Genomic DNA, 26018 nt, shown 5'->3' on the forward strand with positions numbered 1-26018 from the left:
ATTATTATGTTCCAAATGTATTGAATTTTCTTATAATTATTTTTTGTTTTAGATGTAGTTAAATTTTTGATTAACTTAATATCTTGCTTATTATCCTTTTATTAGTCTTTAATAAATATAAATTTTTGATTCTTGAAATTTAATATATTTATATGCTTTTATCCTCTTATTCAAATTTATTTAGTCATTTAAATCTATTAGTAATATTTTTAAATATAATTTAATTATTAAATTTATTTATTTTTAAATTAACTTAAAGTATAAGTATCCTCACACTACCGGTATTCTTTTATACATTCTCTTCCCTACTATAAATTTTAATTAGTTTTTATATTAATATTTTATTAGAACCATAATAATATCACATTTTATTTAAACTGTAACTTTGAATTAGTCCAAAATATTAAAACATAAGTTCTTTGATTATTATGTTCCAAATGTATTGAGTTTTCTTATAATTATTTTTATATTAGATGTAGTTAAATTTTCTTTCTTTTTTAGTTTTAAGATACAAATTTATTTTTTAATTTTCATTAGTAAAATTACCTATATTAGAAATTTATTTTGTATTTTTAAAATTTTATTTTAATCATAGAAAAATAGTTTCTTTTGTTTGAACACATTATATCTAAATATTGTAGTAATAGTTTTACTGTCATTTTACTTCTTTACATAATATTTTCAAAAATAAAAAAATTATGAATAAAAAAAATCTCATCTCAAATTCAAATAATTCTTACCATTCTATTTTCTAAATAGGACAACATTTTCGAAAAAATTATGCTATACTTTCAAACTTAAACTAACTGCAGTTCATTTAGATATTAATCATAAAAAAATATTTTCTTAATTATTTGAACACATTATATCTAAATATTGTAGTAATATTTTCAGTGTCATTTTATTTCTTTGCATAAAATTTCTTTCCATTTTAGTTTTCAAATACAAATTTAATTTTTAATTTTCATTAGTGAAATTACCTATATTAGAAATTTATTTTGTATTTTGAAAATTTTATTTTTTAACATCTTTTTAATTTTCATAAATAAAACTTCAATTTTGTGGTATTATCCATAGTTTGAGCATTCTCATCATAATTTTAAGAACTTTCTAATCTCAAATTCAAAAAGTCTTTCCCTTTTATTTCTAATAGTAAATTTGTAATAATTCTTTAATTTTACTATTTTTTAATCTAATACATAGTCTTATTATATTTTATGTGAACTTTCATTAATTTGTAACTTTATTTAATATCATTATCAACTACTATTCTTAAATTTAATATAAATAAATATATAATTTCATTAATCATAAATTAATTATTTATTTTGTAATAAAAATATTGCTAGAAAATTTTAAATTATTTAAAATTTAATAATATTTTAAGGTATAGTATATTTACTTTGTTTTAATTTCTAAACTTATGATTTATAAATATCCTTACATTATCTCTAATTTATTTTTATTATTCAATGTTTTTAGTTTTTGATTTTATCTATTAGACTTGAGTTATGTTGACTTATCCAAATTGCGATCTTTCTTATCATAATTTAAAACATTTCTCATCTCAAATTTAAATAAGTTCTACCTTTTTTTCTCTATGACAAAAAATTCGAATTTTTATTTTTTCTCTATTTATTCTTTATTTTTGCTTTTATATTATTCAATACCTAATATTTTTACATTATCATGTGACTTTTCATTAGCTTGTTTGAATTTAATACCTGTTTATACCAAACTCATTCTAATATAATATAGATAAAAATTTAAATACTTTCTCATCTCAAAAACAAATAATTCTTATCATTCTATTTTTTAAATTAGATCGCATTTTCAAGAAAAATTATGTTATATTGTCAAACTTAAACTAATTGTAGTCAATTCAAATATTAATCATAAAAAAATATTTTTTAATTATTTGAACACATTATATATAAATATTGTATTAATATTTTGTCACGACCCCAACCCCAGTCGTGATGGCGCCCAACACATTGCTAGGCAAGCCTGACCAACTAATAACCCTTTCTGTTTTCTTATAAAAATTATTATCAGCTAACACAGTTAAATTGCTAAATTACTCCAATAAGAGTTTAAGACAACGAGTCAAATATGCGGAAATTCAAATGATAATACCATTACATAGCCCATACATATCTGGTGTCACAAGTCTCGAGCCTCTAGTACAAGTTTAACAACCTAATACATGTCCATCTAGGGAATACTAATTAATAACAAGGATAGAAGGGAGAGATCAGGGTTGCGGACGCCATGCAGCTACCTCGATGCTCTCGGATATGCGCTGCTCAACTGAAATAATCCTCACTCAGCCTCAGATGCACCTGGATCTGCACGCAAGGTGCATGGAGTAATGTGAGTACTCCGACCCAGTGAGTAATAAACATAAATAATGACTGAGAATAAGAAATCACGGAAAACACAGAGTAATCTATACTGCGATAGTTTAAAAACAAGTAATATGAGAGTAATAAACCAATGGAAGCGAAATGTAGAAATACTACAACAAATAAGCAGTTAAGTGACAAACATATAAAGAGAAATCAACACATAGAACGGTACCCTATAGTACCCGCTGCGGCGTGCAGCCCGCTCCATTTATTAATCGTCGACGACGCTCACTGGGGGTGTGCAGACTCCGGGAGGGGCCCCTTGCGGCCCAAGCGCAATATCAATCCATCTCGTAGCATCAAATCTAAGACCTCGGCCTCATATCAATATCAGTATAACACTGCTACGGCGCGCAGCCCGATCCCATAGTATCCTCACATCTGGCCTTTTGTCGTACTCAGTCCAGAAATCATATAAGCCCCTCGGGCAATAGTAAAATAGTAGTTCTCAGCCCAAAACATCATTTAATATATCTTTTAGTTTCAAAAATCGAGTAAAAGTGGCTGAGTTGTAAGACAGTAGAAAACGGTACGACTGAGTTCAAGTAGTAAGTCAAACAGTGAGGAAATAGTAAATAAACTCCCCGGAGGGTTCAAAGAATTGGCAAGAAGCTCAAATATGACAATCAGTCCAGATAATGATGATAACAAATAAGCTTTAATCAAATACACAGTAGAAGCATCACTCGGGACAGACCAAGTCACAATCCCCAATAGTAAACAACATGCGCTCATCATCAAGCGCGTGTCTCACCTCAATATAGCACTACGATGTGCAAATCCGGGGTTTCAAACCCTTAGGACATCATTTACATTCATTACTCACCTAGAACCGGCGAAATCTCTAGCTCGCGACGCCTTTGACCATCAAATCGGCCTCCACGTGCGTCGAATATATCCAAAATCAGAACGAATACGTCACAATATGCTAATGGAACAAAGCCCAAGCAAAAACAATCAATAAAGGGCCCTGTTCCTGAAATTACCAAAACCCGAGCCCCGGGCCCACGTCTCGAAATTTGACCAAATTCACAAAACTAGAATCCTTATACTCTCACGAGTCTAACCATACCAAAATTATCCAATTCCGATACCATTTGGTCCTTCAAATCATTGTTTTACATTTTTGAAAGGTTTCACAATTCTCTTCCCAAATTCCATCCCAAATAACGAATTAAATGATGAATTCAGTGATAGATTCATGTACTCTAGCCAAATCTGAGTTAAAATCACTTATGCCGATGAATTTCTTGAAAAACCTTCGAAGAATCGTCAAAATTCGAGCTCTCTAGGTCAAAATATTAAATAAAATCCAAAACCTCGTATTTATAGAGTACCCCTCAGATTTCAGCCACCGCGGGCCGCATCAAATCGACCACGGTCCGCGCAAAAACAACCGTGGCCGCACAGGCCTTCCTCTGCAGTGATAGACTTTAATATTTTGGCCATAACATTCGATACAGATGCCCAAATTGTGATATCTTTACCTTTATAGAAACTAGACACGAAGGGCTACAACTTTTATTTTTGAATCATCTCAAAATTCCTTATAGATCAAAAGATATGAGCTTCCAAAGTAGGACCAGCGGAACGTTTCTTCACCGCGGCAGCGCCCACTTTTGTGCGGTCCGCGTGACGCCTACCGCGCCCGCGCCCGCTTTTGTGCGTTCCGCACTTCACTCACCGCAGGCGCACTTATTTTTGTGCGGACCGCGTGGGTGAGTTCTGGGGCCTGCAACCCTTCTGGAACTGTTGCAGCTATGATTTTCAGCCTAAAACATCCCGGAACCTATCCGGGACCCCCGAAACTTCAAATTAATTGTACAACACATCCCATGACATCGTTAAAACTTGTTCAACACTTCGGAATGCTTACAACAACATCAAATCATCAATTTAATATAGGATTCAAGCCTAAAAACTCCAAGAAGTCTTAGATTATGCTTTCGATCAAAAAGTCTATCAAATCACGTCCAAATGACCTGAAATTTTGCACACACATCCCAAATGACACAACGAAGCTACTGAAACTCTCGGAATTCCATTCCAACCCCTATATCAAAATCTCGCCTATCAACCGGAAATTGCCAAATATCAATTTCGCCAATTCAAGCCTAAATCTTCTCTACAACTCCAAAACCCATTCCGATCGCGCTCCTAAGTCACAAATCACCTCCCGAAGCTAACCGAACCATCAGAACTCATATCCGAGCCCTCTAACACATAAGTCAACATCCGGTTGACTTTTCCAACTTAAGCCTTCTTAAAAGAGACTAAGTGTCTCATTTCTTACCAAAATCCTCTCCGAACTCAAACTAATCAACCTGATCACATAAAACACAGATAACGAAGTATAGAGAAGCTGAAGGGGGGAAAACGGAGCGGTAACTCATGAGACGACTGGCCGGGTCGTCACATCCTCCCCAACTTAAATAAACGTTCGTCCTCGAATGAGTCAAGAAACATACCTGAAGCCTCGAATAGGTGAGGATATCTGCTCCGTATATCCCGCTCGATCTCCCAGGTAGCCTCCTCCACGGGCCGACCTCTCCACTGCACTTTCACTGAAGCTATATCCTTTGACCTCAACTTCCGAACCTGGCGACCCAAAATAGCCACTGGCTCCACATCATAGGTCAAATCATCGTCCAACTGAACCGTGCTGAAGTCTAAAACATGAGACAAATCCCCAATATACTTCCGGAGCATAGAAACATGAAATACCGGATGCACGCTAGACAAGTTGGGTGGCAAAGTAAGCTCATAAGCCACCTCCCCAATCCTCCGAAGCACCTCAAACGACCCAATAAATCGCGGACTCAACTTTCCTTTCTTCCCAAATCTCATAACACCCTTCATGGGCGAAACCTTTAGCAAGACCTTCTCACCAATCATGTAAGATACATCTCGTACCTTCCGGTCCGCATAGCTCTTCTGACGCGACTGTGTTGTACGAAGCCTCTCCTGAATCACCTTCACCTTCTCTAAGGAGTCCTGAACCAAATCTGTTCCCAATAGCCTAGCCTCGCTGGGCTCGAACCAACCAATGGGAGATCTACACCGCCTCCCATACAAAGCCTCATACGGAGCCATCAGAATACTCGACTGGTAGCTATTGTTGTAAGCAAACTCTACAAGTGGCAAAAACTCATCCCATGAACCTCCAAAATCAATAACACAAGCACGCAACATGTCCTCCAATATCTGAATAGTACGCTCGGACTGTCCGTATGAGGATGAAATGTTGTGTTCAACTCCACTTGAGTACCCAACTTCCTCTGCACGGTTCTCCAAAACTGCGAAGTAAACTGAGTACCTCTATCTAAGATGATGGAAACCGGAATACCATGCAACCGAACAATCTCCCGGATATAAATCCCTGCCAATCGCTATGAAGAATAGGTAATACACACAGGAATGAAGTGCGCAGACTTGGTCAGCCGATCCATAATCACCCAAATAGCATCAAACCTCTTCAAAGTCCGTGGAAGTCCAACAACAAAGTCCATAGTAATCTTCTCCCACTTCCACTCGGGAATAACCATCTGTTGAAGCAAGCCACCCGGTCTCTGATGCTCATATTTCACCTGCTGACAATTGAGACACCGAGATACAAATCCCATGATATCTTTCTTCATTCTTCTCCACCAATAGTGCTGCCTCAAATCCTGATACATCTTCGCGGCACCCGAATTAATGGAATACCGCGAGCTATGGGCCTCCTCCAGAATCAACTCTCTAAGCCCATCCACATTGGACACACAAATCTGGCTCTGCATCCTCAACACACCATCATCACCGATGGTCACATCTCTGGCATCATCATGCTGAACTCTGTCCTTAAGGACAAGCAAATGTGGATCATCATACTGGCGCTCTCTGATGCGATCATATAAGGAAGACCGAGAAACCACACAAGCCAAAACCCGACTAGGCTCCGAAATATATAGTCTCACAAACCGATTGGCCAAGGCCTGAACATCAATTGCAAGGGGTCTCTCCCCAACTGGAATATATGCCAAACTCCCCATACTCACTGCCATTCGACTCAAAGCATCGGCCACCAGATTGGCCTTCCCCGGGTGATACAATATGGTAATATCATAATCCTTAAGCAACTCTAACCATCTTCGCTGCCTCAAATTAAGATCCTTTTGCTTGAACAAATGCTGAAGACGGCAGTGATTAGTGAATACCTCACAAGATACGCCATACAAGTAGTGCCTCCAAATCTTCAATGCATGAACTATTGCAGGCAACTCCAAATCATGAACGGGGTAGTTTTTCTCATGGGGCTTCAATTGACGAGAAGCATAGTCAATGACTCTACCCTCCTGCATCAGTACACAACCAATCCCAACTCTCGAAGCATCACATACATGATATATGAACCTGAAGCTGATGGCAGAACCAATACTGGAGCTGTGGTCAACGCTGTCTTGAGCTTCTGAAAGCTCTCCTCACACTCATCCGACCATACAAATGAAACACCCTTCTGAGTCAACTTGGTCAAAGGCGCTGCGATAGATGAAAACCCTTGAACAAACCGGCGATAATAGCCTGCCAAACCAAGAAAGCTACGAATCTCTATGGTTGAGGACGGTCTAGGCCAACTCTGAACCGCCTCTATCTTCTTTGGAACAACTTGAATACCCTCGCTGGTCACCACGTGCCCCAAGAAAGCCACTGAACTGAGCCAAAACTCACACTTGGAGAATTTTGCATAAAGCTTCTCCTCTCTCAATCTCTGCAACACAACTCTCAAATGCTCCGCGTGCTCCTCCTGACTACGCGAATACACCAGAATATCGTCAATGAAGACTATGATGAATGAATCGAGATAAGACCGGAACACGCTGTTTATCAAATGCATGAACGCTGCTGGGGCATTGGTTAGCCTGAAAGACATCACAAGGAACTCATAATGACCATATCTGGTCCTGAAAGCAGTTTTAAGAATATCCGAATCCCTGATCTTCAACTGATGATAGCCTGAACGGAGATCAATCTTAAAGAACACCCTCGCTCCCTGAAGCTGGTCAAATAAATCATCAATGCGAGGCAAAGGATACTTGTTCTTAATTGTTACCTTGTTCAAATGCCTGTAATCAATGCACATTCTCATTGTGCCATCATTCTTCTTCACAAACAGAACCGGTGCACCCCACGGTAACACACTAGGCCGAATGAACCCCTTATCTAGGAGTTCCTGAAGTTGCTCCTTCAATTCTTTCAATTCTGCTAGTGCCATCCGATACGGCGGAATAGAAATGGGTTGAGTGCTCGGCACCAGGTCAATACCAAAATCAATATCCCTGTTCAGTGGCATGCCCGACAGGTCTGCAGGAAAAATATCGGGAAAATCCCTCACAACTGGAACAGAATCAATGCTAGGAGTCTCAGCTCCAACATCTCTCACGAATGCTAGATATGACAAACAACCCTTTCCAACCATACGCTGGACCTTCAAGAAAGAGATCACTCTACTAGGAACATAATTAGTCACGCCACGCCACTCGATCCGTGGTACACCCGGCATAGCCAAAGTGACTGTCTTAGCATGATAGTCTAGAATAGCATGACACGGAGATAACCAATCCATGCCCAAAATAACATCAAAGTCCACCATGCTCAATAGCAATATATCGACTCGGGTCTCCAGACCCCCAATAGTCACAACACATGACCGGTGCACATGGTCCACGACAATAGTATCACCCACCGGGGTAGACACAAGAATAGGTAAAGCAAGAAACTCCCGGGGCATACCCAAATAATGAGCAAAATATGAGGACACATAAGAATAAGTGGAACCGGGATCAAATAATACAGAGGCATCTCTACGACAGACTGAAACAATACCTGTAATGACAACGTCTGAAGCAATAACATCTGTCCTACCTGGAATAGCATAGAAATGAGCTTGGCCACCGCCGGATCGACCTCTCCCTCTAGGGAGACCCCTGGCTGCCTGACCTCTACCCCTAGCTGGCTGGGCGGGTGGTGAAGTAACTGGAGCAGAAGTCGAGGGCTGACCCTTCTACTGAGGCTGACCATCACGAAATCGAGGGCACTGCCTCCTCATATGTCCAAACTCTCCGCACTTATAACAACTACCCGGTGCTAGAGATGGGGACTAAAGGGAACCCCTTGCACCGGAGTGACTAGCTGATGCACTCGGCGCAAAAGAACCCTGAGCTAATGGGGCATGAGACGAACACTGAGCTGGAAGGGTGCTGAGTGAAAGCTGGCCCTGCTAAGACCCATGATTACCACGATCGGAAGATGCCCCACGATACTCTGGACGAGCCGAATGAGCAGGCCTGAAAAAACGACCTCTACCATGCTGGAACTAGCCTCTCGAAGGAGCACCACTGTAACTGCCCGATCCTCGAGGCCTCTTAGCCTCCCTCTCCTCTCGCTCCCGACGGTGAACCATCTCAATCTTACGAGCGATATCAACCACCTCCTCGAACGTAGCACCTAATACTCTCTCTAGTCATCAGAATACGGAGATGGTAGTTAAGTCCATCCACAAATCTCCTGATCCTCTCATGATCTTTCGTAATCATCCAAATGGCATGACGAGCCAACTCAGAAAACCTCATCTCATACTGGGTCACGGTCATACCCCCCTGCGTCAACCACTTAAACTGCCTATGCAACTCCTCTCTACGGGACTGCGGTACATACTTCTCTAAGAAGAGAGCGGAGAAATGCTGCCAAGAAAGGGGTGTTGCACCAACCGGCCTACGCCTCTCAAAATCCTCCCACCAAGTAAAGGCAGCCCCCGAGAACTGAAAGGTGGTAAATGCCACACCACTAGACTCAAGAATCCCTGTTGTACGGAGCATCCGCTGGCACTTGTCAATAAAACCCTGGGCATCCTCGCCCTCAGCACCACTAAACAACGGAGGCTGGAGCCTACCAAACCTCTCAAGACGACGCTACTCATCGTCCGGCATAGTTGGTACTACGAACTCCTGAACTGGTACAACCGGCTAAGCTGGAGGTGCCCCCGACGTCTGTAGTCCCTGCACTACCTGCTCAGGTGTGCGAGCAGCGGGGGTCTGATTGCCTCCCCCGGCCTGTGAGGTAGCTGCTGCGGTAGTGGCTGAAACTGCCTGATCCAGGCCAGTGCAAACTGATAAGATCTGGGTCAAGGCCTCATGAAGACCCGAAATCACGATGGGCACAGTTGGTGCCTGAACTGGTGCTGCTGAAGCATCCGTAACTGGAGCCTGATCCGGAGCTAGGGCAGATGGTGGATCTACAGGTGTTACCCTTGCTGCTCTGCCCCTGCCACGACCACGCCCACGGCCTCTAGTGGTCTCAGTTGGTGGCACTGGTGCTCGTCCACCTCGTCTGGTAGCTCGCGTCCTCACCATCTGTGAGAGAATGGAATACAGAAGTTTAGTTCTCGGATCAACAAAGTCACACGACAAGAATTTCAAGAATGTGAAGTTTTTCCTAAAGGTTCTACAACCTCTCGAGGATAAATACAAATGTCTCCGTACCGATCCGCGAGACTCTACTAAACCGTCTCATGACTTGCGAGACCTATGTAACCTAGGCTCTGATACCAACTTGTTACGATCCCAACCCCGGTCGTGATGGTGCCCAACACATTGCTAGGCAAGCCTGACCACTAACAACCCTTTCTGTTTTCTTATAAAAGTCATTATCAGCTAACAAATTAAATTGCTAAATTACTCCAATAAGAGTTGAAGACAACGAATTAAATATGCGAAAATTCAAATGATAATACCACTACATAGCCCATACAGATCTGGTGTCACAAGTCTCGAGCCTCTAGTACAAGTTTAACAACCTAATACATGTTCATCTAAGGAATACTAATTAATAACAAGGATAGAAGGGAGAGATCAGGGCTGCGGACGCCATGCAGCTACCTCGATGCTCCCGGATATGCGCTGCTCAACTGAAATAATCCTCACTCAACCTCAGATGCACCTGGATCTGCACGCAAGGTGCAAGGAGTAATGTGAGTACTCCGACCTAGTGAGTAATAAGCATAAATAATGACTGAGAATAAGAAATTACGGAAAACACAGAGTAATCTATACTGCGGCAGTTTAAAACAAGTAATATGAGAGTAATAAACCAATGGAAGAGAAATGTAGAAATACTACAACAAATAAGCAGTTAAGTGACAGACACATAAAGAGAAATCAACACATAGAACGTTACCCTATAGTACCCGCTGCGGCGTGCAGCCCGCTCCATTTATTTATCGTCGACGACGCTCACTGGGGGTGTGCAAACTCCGGGAGGGGCCCCTTGCGGTCCACGCGCAATATCAAGCCATCCCGTGGCATAAAATCTAGGACCTCGGCCTCATATCAATATCAATATAACACTGTTGCGGCGCGCAGCCCGATCTCATAGTATCCTCACATCTGGCCCTTGGCCGTACTCAGTCCAGAAATCATATAAGCCCCTCGGGCAATAGTAAAATAGTAGTTCTCAGCCCAAAACATCATTTAATATATCTTTTAGTTTCAAAAATCGAGTAAAAGTGGTTGAGTTGTAAGACAGTAGAAAACGGTACGACTGAGTTCAAGTAGTAAGTCAAACAGTGAGGAAATAGTAAATAAACTCCCCGGAGGGTTCAAAGAATTGGCAAGAAGCCCAAATATGACAATCAGTCCATATAATGATGATAACAAATAAGCTTTAATCAAATACGCAGTAGAAGCATCACTCGGGATGGACCAAGTCATAATCCCCAATGTAAACGACCCGCGCTCATCATCAAGCGCGTGTCTCACCTCAATATAGCACTACGATGTGCAAATCCGGGGTTTCAAACCCTTAGGACATCATTTACATTCATTACTCACCTCGAATCGGCGAAATCTCTAGCTCGCGACGCCTTTGCCCCTCAAATCGGCCTCCACGTGCGTCGAATCTATCCAAAATCAGAACGAATACGTCACAATATGCTAATGGAACAAAGCCCAAGCGAAAACAATCAACAAAGGGCCCTGTTCCCGAAATTACCAAAACCTGAGCCCCGGGCCCACGTCTCAAATTTGACCAAATTCACAAAACTAGAATCCTTATACTCTCACGAGTCTAACCATACCAAAATTATCCAATTCAGATACCATTTGGTCCCTCAAATCATCGTTTTACATTTTTGAAAGGTTTCACAATTTTCTTCCCAAATTACATCCCAAATCACGAATTAAATGATGAATTCAGTGATAGATTCATGTACTCCAGCCAAATCTGAGTTAAAATCACTTACCCCGATGAATTTCTTGAAAAACCTTCGAAAAATCATCAAAATCCGAGCTCTCTAGGTCAAAATATTAAATAAAATCCAAAACCTCGTATTTATAGAGTACCCCTCAGATTTCCGCCACCACGGGCCGCATCAAATCGACCTCGGTCCGCGCTAGCCAGTGCGGTCCGCGCAAAAACAACCGCGGTCGCACAGGCCTTCCTCTGCAGTGACATGCTTTAGTATTTTGGCTATAACGTTCGCTACAGATGTCTAAATTGCGATATCTTTACTTTTCTGGAAACTATACACGAAGGGCTACAACTTGGATTTTTGAATCATCTCAAAATTACTTATATATCAAAAGATATGAGCTTCCAAAGTAGGACCAGCAGAACGTTTCTTCACCGCGGCCGCGCCCACTTTTGTGTGGTCCGCACGACACCTACCGCGCCCGCGCCCGCTTTTGTGCGGTCCTCACTGCACTCACCGCAGGCGCACTTATTTTTGTGCGGACCGCGTGGGTGAGTTTTGGGGCCTGCAACCCTCCTGGAACTGTTGCAGCTATGATTTTCGGCCTAAAACATCCCGGAACCTATCTGGGACCTCCGAAACTTCAAACTAATTGTACCAACACTTCCCATGACATCGTTCAAACTTGTTCAACACTTCGAAACGCTTACAACAACATCAAATCATCAATTTAACATAGGATTCAAGCCTAAGAACTCCAAGAACTCTTAAATTATGCTTTCGATCAAAAAGTCTATCAAATCACGTCCGAATGACCTGAAATTTTGCACACACATCCCAAATGACACAACGAAGCTACTGAAACTCTCGGAATTCCATTCTGACCCCTATATTAAAATCTCGCCTATCAACCGGAAATTGCCAAATATCTATTTCGTCAATTCAAGCCTACATCTTCTCTACAACTCCAAAACCTATTCCGATCGCGCTTCTAAGTCACAAATCACCTCCCGAAGCTAACCGAACCATCGGAACTCACATCCGATCCCTCTAACACATAAGTCAATATCTGGTTGAATTTTTCAACTTAAGCCTTCTTAAAAGAGACTAAGTGTCTCATTTCTTACCAAAATCCTCTCCGAACTCAAACTAATCAACCCGATCACATAAAACACGGATAACGAATCATAAAGTAGCTGAAGTGGGGGAAAACAGAGCGGTAACTCATGAGACGACTGGCCGGGTCGTCACATATTTACATATAAAATATTCGTTTGCCCGATTTATCAATATTAATATGACTTTATTATTCTTGTTATTGAAATATTTTTTGCTCATTATTTAATACCTTATAAATAATTTGTATACTTTATATAGGATCTAATTTTGCTGCTTGAATTTTTTAAAATTTTAAAGTCAATTAATCTTTAATATCTTAAGTAAATTTTAGTTTTATTTTATATTTTAACTTGCTCCAAAGTATAAATAGACATAGGTTATCTCAATTTACGTCTTTCTATATTTTTTTCTTTTTTTCTTTTATAGTTTTTAAATTAAATTTTTACCTTCATAATTCTAGTTAATATAAAAGAAAATCTATGAGTGAATCAATATATAGATATAAATATAGATATAGATATATATGTAGATATAAATATAGATATAGATATATATGTAGATACAAATATATATATATATATATATATATATATTAGATTTGTCTAAGATCTATTTAGATTATGTATAAGATTCATTCAAGCACTTCCATTAATTATGTTTCCATTTATAATTTTTAATTTTTTTTTGGTAACTAAAACTTTTATTACCAAGTAATTTTTACACTGATTTGCTATAGCTTGTTCTGGACATACGCCATAGACTAAGCTACTTCTTCCTTTCCTCTAATCTCCCCGTATCTCTATCTATACATTTCACTAAACAGTAGGATAAGAATTCAATTCAATCAGTTTCCTTTTCAAGCATTTCTTTACATTTCCTCTACAATGTATATCTTGTGCTAAACTTCTAGTAATTGTTTCAGCAGTTCTCTGTATTTCTTGAAAGACTTTAGCACTCCTTTCTTGCCAAATATAGTATATGCTACCAACCAGTATCATCCTGTAGATTTCAGCAGCTGCACTTCTACCACGACAGTGTTGTTCAGCCCATTGCAGCTCATGTTCCCAATCCATAACTGGTCTAACAATCTTCAGCCATCGTAACATAGTAACCCATATTATCTTTGAGAATGGGCATACAAAGAATAAGTGATTCATGGTCTCTGCTTCTGCATTGCATAACGGACATGAGTCATCTTCTACACATCCCCACCTTTTCAATCTGTCTCTTATTTGGAGTCTTCTGTGAGCAGCCAAATATATCATGAATATCCATTTTGATAATCTAGCATTGTTCCAGATGATCCTTCTCCATGAAACTTTACTGAATTCTCCTCTATTCTTCAAGTACACATCTTTAATACTGAAAGTCTTCATTCTAATACATCATCCTTTGTGTAACCAGCTTCTGCAAAATATTTCTTGGATTTAAAGATTTTTTGAATCACCCAAGATACCTGCTTTGGTTCAGTCCCCCAGCCAGGATTGTACTTTTTATAGTATACATGAACCCATTGCACCCATAATTTATCCTTTTTTTTACACAAGTTCCATAGTAGCTTGCACATCGCAGCTTTGTTCCATGTGCCTGTATCCATCAAATTCAAACCACCTGCTACCCTTGGACAACACAATCTATCCCAAGCTATAAGTGCCTTCCTTGTACTCTCAACATTTCATGTCCATAAGAATTTTCTACAATTTTTTTAATTATTAATGTTATTTTAAAATTGCCAAGTAGCTTTATTTTAGCTTGCTACTTGGCTTAACATCATGCTTCACTACCCTTCTTTTAATATAATATAGATATAAATTTAATAAATTGGGAAACTAAATAACGGGGAGTACATTTGAGCTTCTAATTGCCAACACAAAAAGGAATGTCTCCGTCATCTAATTGGCTTGATCCCTTTTATTTATCGCTCTAGATTCTAGAAGGTGTGAGATGATCAATCAGATCATAAATCTTGAAAAAGCTCAAGTTATCTTCTCGAAATAGATGGATAGGAAGAGAAAAGGAAAATCAAATAAAAAGGGTCAAATTAAGAGCCCGTTTGGAGAATTTTTTCTCCTTTTTCCAATTTTTTTCCCGAAATCAGCATTTGTTCATAAATTTTTCAATTTTTCCTAGAAGATGCATTTTAGAAATTTTCGAAAATTTTAAAAACTCTAAAAAACTTTTTTTCAAAATTTTCACTCAAATCACTCACAAAACTTCAAAAACAACCCAAAATTATATTCATGTCCAAACACTACTCTAAATTTCAAATACCATTTTCACTTGAAATTTTTTCCCCCTATTTTGGAATTTTAAAATTGCACGGGCGCCCTATTTAACCTATACCCATTTTTTTAAAACTTTTAACTTGTACCCACTTTTTAAATAACTTCAGTCCTCTTTCTCCTCCTCCTTTTCTTCTTCAAGTTACAAAATAAATTGGTATTTATCTCCAGAAGCAACGCTGCTTTAGTTATAAGGTCAATTTTTTTTTAATTGAACAGTTTGACAATTATACTTCTGCCCCAAATTTACAGCAAATTAGTCTTAAAAAAAAGTTTAAGTTACCAGTAAGGTTTGTATTGGATTGCTCACTGTTGGAAAGCATTTTTGTAAGGCAATTGCTTCTATTTAAATATTTCTGCACAAACTTTGTGAAACCCAAGCCAGGTCGAGCAAAATGAGACAAAAGAGAGTGCTATATTCTCTAACTAATATATCACAAAATTCATTCTTGGAAGCTACAGTAAAAAGGCACAGAAAGATTAAGAGGAGATAATTTTACATTTTCAGAGTTGGTATTTATACCCATCTGTTCAAGAGAAAGCTTCATTTATCCCATTGATTTACAAGAAAAGAAAGAATTGCTTTCTTATATTCAATGCTTAATTTGAAAAGAAGGAAAGACTTTTTCCTTGCTTAGAACTTGGGAGAACATCAACAGAGGAACTGCAGTTATCTTTCCAGTGTCTTCGTTTTCTTTTTTAAGTAACATGTACTATACAATGATTGGCAGAAAACCATCTCTGGATGTCAGTGGACGAAGATCTGTCACTTCATTTAGTAGGGAACAAGATCTCTCAGTTACAACACAAAAACTTCAGCTCTAGTTACAACACAAAAACTTCAGCTCTAGAGCTGAAGTTTCCAGTTACAACACAAAAACTTCAGCTCTAGAGCTGAAGTTTCGCAGTTACAACACAAAAACTTCAGCTATAGAGCTGAAGTTTTCAGTTACAATACAAAAACTTCAGCTCTAGAGCTGAACTTCAGGCCCGACTACTAGAATGCTGAAGTTTTGCATGATTGCCTTTGCAACTTCAGCCCTGTGTGCTGAAGTTATGCGAAAAAGCGGGTGCATTTGCAATTGTTTTTGCAAAGCGGACACAAGTTAAAATGTGACACAAAAAGCGGGTATAAATGCAAATGCCCCATTCTTATGTCCAAACGCCCACCAAGATGTTAAAATAGCACGGTATAGCCAGTTTTCAGACTGGTCATTCAAAAATAGCCACCGTTTACGAAGTTAATGAAAAATAGCCACTATTTTGCTGCAACAAAGACCAGTCCCGCATAATATACGGGAGTTCGGTGCATCTGTGTACGAACTCCAGCATATTATGCTGGACCGGTATACTTTGCTGACTCCTGTATAATATACAGGAGACTGGAGCACCGGTGCTCCAAACTTCAGTATATTATATTGGACATTTATACTTGCTGGAACTCCAGTATATTATGCTGGAGTTCTAGTGTACTTATGCTGGAACTCCAACATATTATGCTGGAGTTCCAGCATAGTTATCCTGGAACTCTCGTATAATATGCTGGAGTTCAAGCATACTTATGCTGGAACTCTAGTATAATATACGTGCGTATTTTTCGGGTTTTGAACAGTGTTTTCGCTCAGATTTATCTTTACATGAAAAATAACTAAATTTCGATTACTTTTAAAATTGAGGTATTTTTGAATGACCAGTTGTAAATCTGGCTATTTTTAAATTTCTCACCGCCAAGATTCCACCCATGGAGCGAATTACTGAAGAAAAAGAAAAAAGAAAAAAGGAGGAGAAATACATGGAGCGCACCACCGGGGCGTACAGGAGTTAAAATGAAGATCCGACCCTTGGATCAACCCAAGGGTCAAACAAAACCGATATCAGTAATAATATTCCAGTTGAAAATAAATAAATAATATTCCAGCTTCACCAAACAGCAAACCAAAAAGTCCCAAAGCTGACAATTATATAAAGTGCCCATATCTCGTACGCGCAATATTGCAATTTCATCTCTCTCTCTCTCCTTCTCATGTTCTTAACATTGAGAAAGTGCGTAGACGCTCCGTGTTGTCGCCAGCAGCTCTCCTCTCATCGTGCCGCGACACAAGGCTGTTCCTCTCTCTCACATTTGCGGAAATAGGCTATTTCGTGTGAAAATAGGGAGATCGTTTTACTCCCTTCAATCAATTTCCTGATAACGAAAAGGACAATTGCTTTAACCCAGCGCATTTGCTCCGATCGGTTGGACGGCTCCTTTCATTTTTGTTTTGCTTCAATCGTAAGTACATCCTTTTCATTTTTTCAGATCTGCTGTGTTTAACATTTCCCCCCCGAATATTTTGGCTCGTTGTATCGATTTTTATCATTAATTCAATTAATTGAGTTCTCCATTATTTTGACTGTTCGTTGTACTTGCTCCTTTAGATTTTTTTGGGAACTATTCAACTTAGGTTCTATTGAATTAAGATCCATAGGGATTTTTGTGATTCTGTAGATTTAATGTCAATAGGATTTTTGAACATATTTTCCCAATTTGGAGTATAGAGTCAAATATGTTAATTCCTAATGCCACTGTGTACTCTGAATGACTGCTAGTGAGCGTGTTATCTGCATGCTGAATTTCTGCTATTGGGTTTATAATTTTCAAACTCCTACACAGAAATGGTTTAAGTTTATCGAAGGAGTAATTGGACCTAGTTCCCCCCTCTATCAAAAACTTATTTAGCTTAGTTCCCCAATTTGAACTTTAAAGTGGATTTCTGCATTGGCATTTTCTAGATTTTTTTTTGATGCTGCCATCATCTACTGAGTATCATCTTATCTGTGGGGAAGAATCCACAATTCCGTGATGGTGCATGAACTCAGTCCAAGTGGCTATAGGAATCAATCACAGATGCTAGTAAATAATGCCTGAATATATTGCTTTATTTGATGTATTTCCCATCTTAATGGATCTCCCCTTTCCTTTAGAAATGGATAGTGTATGAAACCATTCTTGGTAAAATTGATTATGAACAAGTAAATTAGATGAATCTCAATTAAACATGTTAGTTATTATTCATAGTTGTGACCAAAACTAAGTGAGCAGTAATCATCTTCATCATGCTCTCTCCCAGGTTATTCTTGGCTATTCATAATTTACATCTCTATCTTTTTCCTGATCCCTCTGACCCTATCTATATAATTTGCACATCTAACCAATTTAGTGTAAGAAGAAGGACGAAAGACATAAGATGCCTATTTTGCGAGCCCTTGTCTTTGCCATTACTTCTACTTTCATCATTGCCATTCTGTAATTCTTGCTTTGTTGTATATTATTCATCCTGTTTTTAATATTATATTTCGTCTCTCTACTACTGATATAGACATCCTTTGGGGTTGCTTGGGGCGAATCTTTTTGAGAAATTGCATAAAATACAGTTACTATGTTGTTTTGCTCACCACACTTGTGTTTTTCTCTTCCTCCACCATCTGTGGTGCTTTACTTGGGGTTGACTGTGTTGGTTTTTTAAAAGATGGGGCAGCAAAAATATTAAAAGTATTGATTGAAAAAGTCTCTCAAATAATTTTATTAAGCATAACAAGACTTTAAATAGCCAATTTTAGAACAGAATCTGCAGAGGAGAATAAATATTCAAATTCAAAAACCTAAACTATCTCAACCAACTTATCCTATTAAATTTAAATTTAAACAAAGACTCCTCCTTTGACTAAAATACTTATTATTCTGGTAAATCAAATATCAGCAGTAACAAATGCAAAATCCAACACTCCTCCTTGCTTTTGTTGCTGCATTGGGTTGATCTTCCTCAATTTCTACTTTGGCAATTTGTGCTTGTGCATTCTTTCAAGTGTTTTTGAACTTGCATCCATATGCAATTTCTTTCTGTTTTTTTTTTTTTTTATCTTTTTGGTTTTGCGCATAAAAACAATCTAAAAAATTTTATCACATAAGGAACAAGTGGAAAGATCTCAAGTAGGTAGCCAATGTTGATTTTTCTCCAGATCTTGGCTTGGTAGTGAAAAACTTTTTCAGAAGAAAAATTCATGCATTTCAAAGTTATGTAATATATAGCAGCAAAAGTAGGTTCAAAATTAACATGTAAAATGCTCAACAATTTCAATCTTGCATTCTCTATTTTTTCATTGTGTTTATTTGTTGCAAAGATCACAACTTCCTTTGATTTTTCAAAAGCTTCAAAATAATATTTCATCTTCACTGACCAAATTCGAAAGTTTTCATCAGTGAAAGTTTGTGGGGCATTGAATGAGAGACTGCTGCTTGCCATGTTTGAAAATGGGTTTAAAAATTGATATTGATTAAAATTGATTTGAAAATGGTTTTTTGGAAGAACTCACCAATCCCGTAAGATCAATGAAGCTCTGATACTACTGTTGGTTTTTTAAAAGATGGGGCAGCAAAAAAATTAAAAGTATTGATTGAAAAAGTCTTTCAAATAATTTTATTAAGCATAACAAGGCTTTATATAGCCAATTTTAGAACAGAATCTGCATAAAATCAGAATTAGGAGAATAAATATTCAAATTCAAAAACCTAAACTATCTCAACCAACTTATCCTATTAAATTTAAATTTAAACAAAGATTCCTCCTTTGACTAAAATACTTATTATTCTGGTAGATCAAATATCAGCAGCAACAAATGCAAAATCCAACATACTGTCATTGAATCTAAATATATTTCACTTCCATATTGAAGTCCGTCAACACTTCTTAATGCTCTATGCTTTCTGTTGATGCTTTTGGTGCTTACCATGTTGATTGAAATATATGCAGGAATTGTGATCGGCTGCAGAAGATTCACTGTAAAAGTTATGGCTCTTGACAGCATAATAACTTCTCCTCATAGAAGGTCACAGACACAGACAGCATTTTCATCTTCAGCCTCACTCAAGAGACAATATTCCCGATGTGACGAGTTCGGAAGCTGCTCAACATTACTTCAGCGCCACCGATTCCTTCTAACTGCGCTTGGCCTCCTAGCTTTTCTCTGCACTATCTATCTCTACTTTGCAGTCACTCTGGGGGCTGGGGCTGGTGACTCATGTTCTGGCTTGACAGGGACTCAAAAAGCAGCATGTTATGTGGAGCATGGGAAAGCTCACATGGGCAAAGGAAAACTTAAGTTCTTTTAGCAAATCATTGGCTTCTGGCTAATAATTTAGTACTATATATATGATATTTCTATTTCTTCTGAGGGGCATAAGCGCAATCCAAAGTGTTTCTTTAGGTTTTTTGGGTCTATTGGGTGGTCATTAGTTTGGTTGTATTCTTAAAATGTATAATTTGGTGCGAGGAAACAGTTTAACATCTGTTAATAGTTGTCTCTGTTGGGATGAACTCAACTCATGGATGCTGGGGAGGGCTGGCCGACTGTTAAGTTCTGTGGAACATGAACTTGAAGATGATGTGATTATTAGTGTCTGGTAAAGATAACATTATTAGGTGCAAATGAACAAAAAATTAATAGCAAAACTATCATTCTTTGAGACTTCTAGTAGCTCGTGGCGGACAGCTTGTTTGTCTAACTTTTGACTTCACAATGGCCTTGTGCGTGATACCTTTGCTTGTGAGTTAGCTTTTTGTAAATTCTTGCAGCTACTTTCTCGTTAAAGCAAAAGATTTTGTACTACCAACCAGTCATGTTCTTCTAGGGTTGGTTTTGACGGAGAATGCCATCGCCATGTGGACCAAGTCTTGCATGTGACGAGTATCTCTTATTTAGCAGCCGAGCTTGGCACTAGGAAGCTGGAATTTTTTATATCGTTGCTAATTTTATGTTTGACAGTGTTGAGAATGGATAGTATAACTCTCTATATTGGTAGAGATAATCCATGAGCAATCTAAAACTGAAAGTCATAGGGTTGGTAAAAACTTATTCACAGCCGATATTTGCATCAATCCAATAAATACATGATACATGTCTTCATATACTCTTTTTATTACTAATACTAATAGTTAAATAATACATATATTTCAGCTTAATTTATAACTTAACCGTGTTAAATTTGCCTGAATGGTGTATTAGTTTTTATGATAAGAATTTGGGACTTGCCCATCACTAACTTATCCGGCAGCAGTTTCTCAAAAGGAGATGTCTCGTAGTTAGTTTGGTATAAAGTTGAGCAATGGAATAGTGAATTTGAAAATAAGGGAAGGAGAAAGAAGAGGAGAGAATGGGAAGAAGAGAAATCAGATTTGTATTACGATAGCATAAGGTCCCTATTACAATCACCCTACTTATATTAATTAACAATTGAAAGGAATTCAAAATAACAAGTGCATATAAAGTGTGACTATCTTAACTAACTTTCCCGCCAAACTGAAATATGAAAGAAGAGGCCTAGCTGCCATTTGAATTTGTCTAGTCAGCTGCCTAATCAGCTACCTACGTCACTTGCAGCTGTTATTTGTGTATCAATATCCCCGATGAGCAACACCTTGTCCTCAAGGGTGAAAGAAGGAAACCCGGTCTTCAAAGCAGCGGCAACTTCCCATGTTGCATATGAATTGTCCAGATCCTTCCATTTGACGAAGCATTGGGCAACAACCTTGTTACCCTTTTTGATGAGCCTTCTGGCAAATATAGCTTCAGGGAATGGACATAAGGGATTGAAAAAATTAATGACAGGAGGGTGAACGATTTCAGAAGAAAGGTCATAGTAGAATTTAAGTTGGGAAATATGGAAGGCGGGGTGTATTTGGAGTTCAGGAGGTAAGAGTAGTTTATAGGCAACAGAGCTAACTCTTTCCACAATTGGATAAGGGCTAAAATATCTGGAGGTAAGCTTGTGGTATGGAAGAGTAGACAAGGTGGATTGCCGGTAGAGATGGAGTTTAACAAAAACCCAATTACCAACAACAAGTTGTTTATCAGTTCTATGAGCATTGGCCTGGCTTTGCATCCTCTGCTATGCTCTAGCCAAATGAAACTTTGCTAGCTGCAACTTAAATTCCCTGAGCAAGGCAACTTCTTCAATAGAATCTAAAGAGGAATCACCGAGAAGATATGTCAGATGCAATGGAGGAGGATAGATATATCGCAACTCAAAAGGGGAAGTTTGAATGTCAGAGTGAGTGCTAGAATTATACCACCATTCTACTAAGGGTAAGAAAGAGGACCAATCACAGGGAGTGTCTCTAAAGAAGCATCTTAGATAGGTCTCCAAACATCTATTGTGGACCTCCGTTTGCCCATCAGTTTGAAGATGATAAATAGTGAAAATTTGCGATGTAACTCCATGGACTGACATGAATTCTTGCCAAAAAGAGCTAATGAAAATGGGTTCCCAATAACTGGTCATTGTGGCAGGAAATCCATGAAGCTTATAGATATGATCCAAGAATATAGGCACCAATGATTGTGCATAGTAAGGATGATTTAAGGTAATAAAATGACCATATTTAGTTAACCTATCCACAGTGACCCAAATAACAGTTCTGACTTTAGACTTGGGCAATCCTTTAATAAAATCCATATTAATATCAGTCAAAGGTAGGGAGGGAATAGGCAAGGGTTGCAAAAGGCCAGGGTAAGCACTGGTGTTATACTTGTTCATTTGGCAAATTGAATATTTGTGGACAAAATCAAGGATATTATTTTTGATTCCATTCCAATAAAAATAAGCTAGGACCTTTCTGGTAGTAACATCAATGCATGAGTGCCCTCCAGCTGGTGTAGAGTGCCGTAAGGTCAAGATCTTGGTCCTCAAAGTGCTGTCACTACCAATAACTAACTTGCCCTTTCTCCTTAGTTGGTTATTAAGCTAAGTGTAATGTTTTTGGTCTGCAAGGTGCTGATGAGAGCTTGCAACTCAGAGTCAATGTTCTAGCTGCCTTGAATCTCCTTCCATAATTCTTCAGGTACTGCAGTTATCATCAAGGTCATAAGCTCATCACCTGGGACCCTCTATAATGAATCAGCTGCCACATTTTCCTTGCCTTTTTCTTATTGGATTTAAAAGTCAAATAACAGAAGTTTGACGAGCCATCTGATTTGAGAATCAGTATGTAGCTTCTCCTCTAGGAGATATTTAAGAGCTTTTTGATCAGCCCGTACAATAAAATTCTGTCCTAGGAGATAGTGTGACCACTTAGTCACTGCAAAGACTAAGTCCAACAATTCCCTTTCATAAACTGAGAGAATGATGTGCCTCGGAGTAAGTCTTTTACTGATAAAGGCAATTGGATGATCATTCTGCATAAGGATAGCCCCAATACCTGTACCACTTGTGTCTGTCTCTACTACAAATGGGATACTATAGTCAGGTAAAGCCAAGACAGGAGTAGAAGCGAGGGCAATCTTCAGTTCCTTGAAAGCCTATTTTGCAGCTTCAGACCAATGGAAATTGTCCTTTTTGAGCAGCTCAATTAAGGGCCTACTAATGAGTCCATATCTCTTAATAAACTTCCTGTGGTAGCCAGCCAATCCAAGAAAACCTCTCAATTGTTTAACCCTAGTAGGAGTGGGCCATTGCTGCACTGCACCAATCTTTTTAGGATCCGTGGAAATACCTTCAGCAGAGATGAAATGACCTTAGTATTCCACCCTAGAAACTCCAAAAGCACACTTGGATTGTTTGGCCAACAAGATGTGTTGCACCATGGTATCAAAGACCTGTTGGAGATGCATAACATGATCTTGCAAGTTGCCACTGTATATTAGAATATCATCAAAGAACACTAGGACAAATTTCCTTAAGAAATGCTGAAATAGGTGATTCATTAAGCACTGGAAGGTCGATGGAGCATTGGTTAGCCCAAAAGGCATTACCAAGTATTCATAATGGCCCATGTGTGTTTTGAAAGCTGTTTTTAGAATGTCCTCCTTCACCATTCTAATATGGTGATAGACCTCAAGTCTATTTTAGAAAAAATTATTGCACCTGCCAATTCATCTAGTAAGTCATCTATGATTGGTATACGAAATTTGTCCTTGATAGTACATTGATTCAATTCCCTGTAATCTACACATAGCCTTCAAGACCCATTTTTTTTGCCTACAAGTACCACAAGGGAAGAAAAGGACTGTTGCTGTATTGAATGATCCCTTGTTGTAGCATTTCTTGAACAAGTTTTTCTATAATGTCTTTCTTCATCGCTGAATACCTGTAGGGCCTTATGTTAACAACTTTAGCTCCTGGTTGCAAGGGTATCTGATGATCAAATGGACCCCTGATAGGAGGTAGTGAAGTAGGCTCAGCAAAGATCTAGGAGTACCTTCGAAGTAGGTGCTCAAGAGGAGATGGAATATTATGCTCTACCATATGTCGGGCATTCAGAAAAGAGATAACCCGACTAGATGTACTAACAGACGAGCCCTTCCACTCCAATCTAGGCAACTCTAGCATTGCTAAGGTAATAGTCTTGGCATGACAATCAAGGATGGTGTGATATGAGGATAACCAATCCATGCCCAGGATGACCTCGAAGTCGGTCATATCAAGTAATAGAAGCTCCGCTCTAGTCTCGTAACCATAGAATATGACCACAAAGGACTGATAGATCTGATCCACAACCACAAAATCGCCCACAAGAGTAGACATATAAACATAAGTACCCAAAGACTCACGAGAAATATCCAGGAAATGAGAAAACAGAGATGATACATATAAATAGGTAGATCCTGGATCAAATAACACCGAAGCATCCCTACCGCAAACAGAAATAATACCCGTGATCACGGTATCTGAGGCTACTGCATTTGGTCTGGCCGAAAAAGCATAGAATCTAGCTGGAGCACCGACTGGCTAGCCTTCACCTAGCTGAGCAATAGCTTGCTGACCTCCCCATACCTGGCCTCCACCTTTAGGACGACCCCTACCCGCAAGTCCCCTATCTCTAGGTGGTCGGACAACTGGTAATATAATCATGGGATGATGACCCTGCTGTGCTACCTTGCCCCGAAATTTGGGACAAAATCTCTTCATGTGACTCGGATCTCCACACTCGTAATAACCTCTCAGTACCATAGACTGCTGCCCCGAAGTATGACCCTGATGGCCTGAATATCCACTAGAAGAACCCTGGATGGCTGGTGGGCGATATGAACTCTCTGGCATGGCACTGAAATAGGCACTAAAAGAACCCTGATGAGCTGGTGGGCGGTAAGAACTCTCTTGCATAACACTAAAATAGGATCGCGCTAGAGCACCCCAAGGAGGTGGTGGTACTGGATATGTGGGCCAGCTAGGCTGACCCCTCCCAAACTGACCTCTGCCCCTAGCCGGGGCACCTCTAAACTCTCCAGAGAAACAGGTCCTCTTGTCCTACTACATCTGCTCTCTACCCCTCTGGCAGTAGCCCTCAATCCTCCGAGCAATCTCCACTACTAGCTAATAATCAGTACCCTTCTCAACCTCCCAGGCGATACTAGCCCGAATACTGGGGTGCAACCCTGCAACAAATCTCCGTATTTTCTCTGCGTCGGTAGGAAGTATCATAAGTACATGGCGAGACAAATCAGAGAATCTCGCCTCATAATCAGTCACTGACATCTGACCTTGCTCGAACTAACCTCGCAAATCTTCCCTCTAAGAGGGTGGAATATACATGTCCAAGAAAAGCTGTGTAAACTGGTCCCAAGTCATGGGAGGAGAACTTGCTGGTCTGCCAAGAAGATAAGACTGCCACCTGTGAGCACGTGATTTTTGCCCGACCCAAAATACTTCTACAGAATCAAACAATAGATTTTTTGTAGTTCATTTTAATTTTATAGAATTTTTAGGAATATTTATTCAAGTGTTTGCATTTTAGTCGTATTTTTGCATACATTAAAAGCATAGAAAATACACCCCCCTCCCCCCCAAAAAAAAATCAAAAATTCATGCATTGCATATTAAGTTTTGTGTTCGTATTTTAGAATTAATTGGTTAATTAATTGTTGATTAAAATAAAAATCACAAATATTGTTCATTTTTGGCTCTTAACATTAGATGAGTAGTTTTCTCTTTGGTAATTTAGGATTAATCAA

At 38.9% G+C, this 26018-nt stretch overlaps 2 protein-coding genes and 1 long non-coding RNA gene across 3 annotated transcripts; 1 reads left to right on the forward strand and 2 right to left on the reverse strand.

The window, feature by feature from the left end:
• Positions 1-13565: 13565 nt before the first annotated feature.
• Positions 13566-14126, reverse strand: LOC104211722 (uncharacterized). The gene has a single exon (XM_009760819.1). The coding sequence runs from the start codon at positions 14124-14126 to the stop codon at positions 13566-13568; it is 561 nt and encodes a 186-aa protein (XP_009759121.1).
• Positions 14127-17001: 2875 nt separating this feature from the next.
• LOC104211717 (uncharacterized) lies at positions 17002-20537 on the forward strand. The gene is made up of 2 exons (XR_707213.2): positions 17002-17304; positions 19823-20537. It is a non-coding gene; the product is annotated as an uncharacterized lncRNA (long non-coding RNA).
• Positions 20538-21426: 889 nt separating this feature from the next.
• On the reverse strand, positions 21427-21951 carry LOC138888631 (uncharacterized). Its single transcript, XM_070170528.1, has one exon. The coding sequence runs from the start codon at positions 21949-21951 to the stop codon at positions 21427-21429; it is 525 nt and encodes a 174-aa protein (XP_070026629.1).
• Positions 21952-26018: the final 4067 nt, after the last annotated feature.

The sequence above is a fragment of the Nicotiana sylvestris genome, chromosome 3 (genome assembly GCF_000393655.2).
Source record: "Nicotiana sylvestris chromosome 3, ASM39365v2, whole genome shotgun sequence".
NCBI classification, from domain to species: Eukaryota; Viridiplantae; Streptophyta; class Magnoliopsida; order Solanales; family Solanaceae; genus Nicotiana; species Nicotiana sylvestris.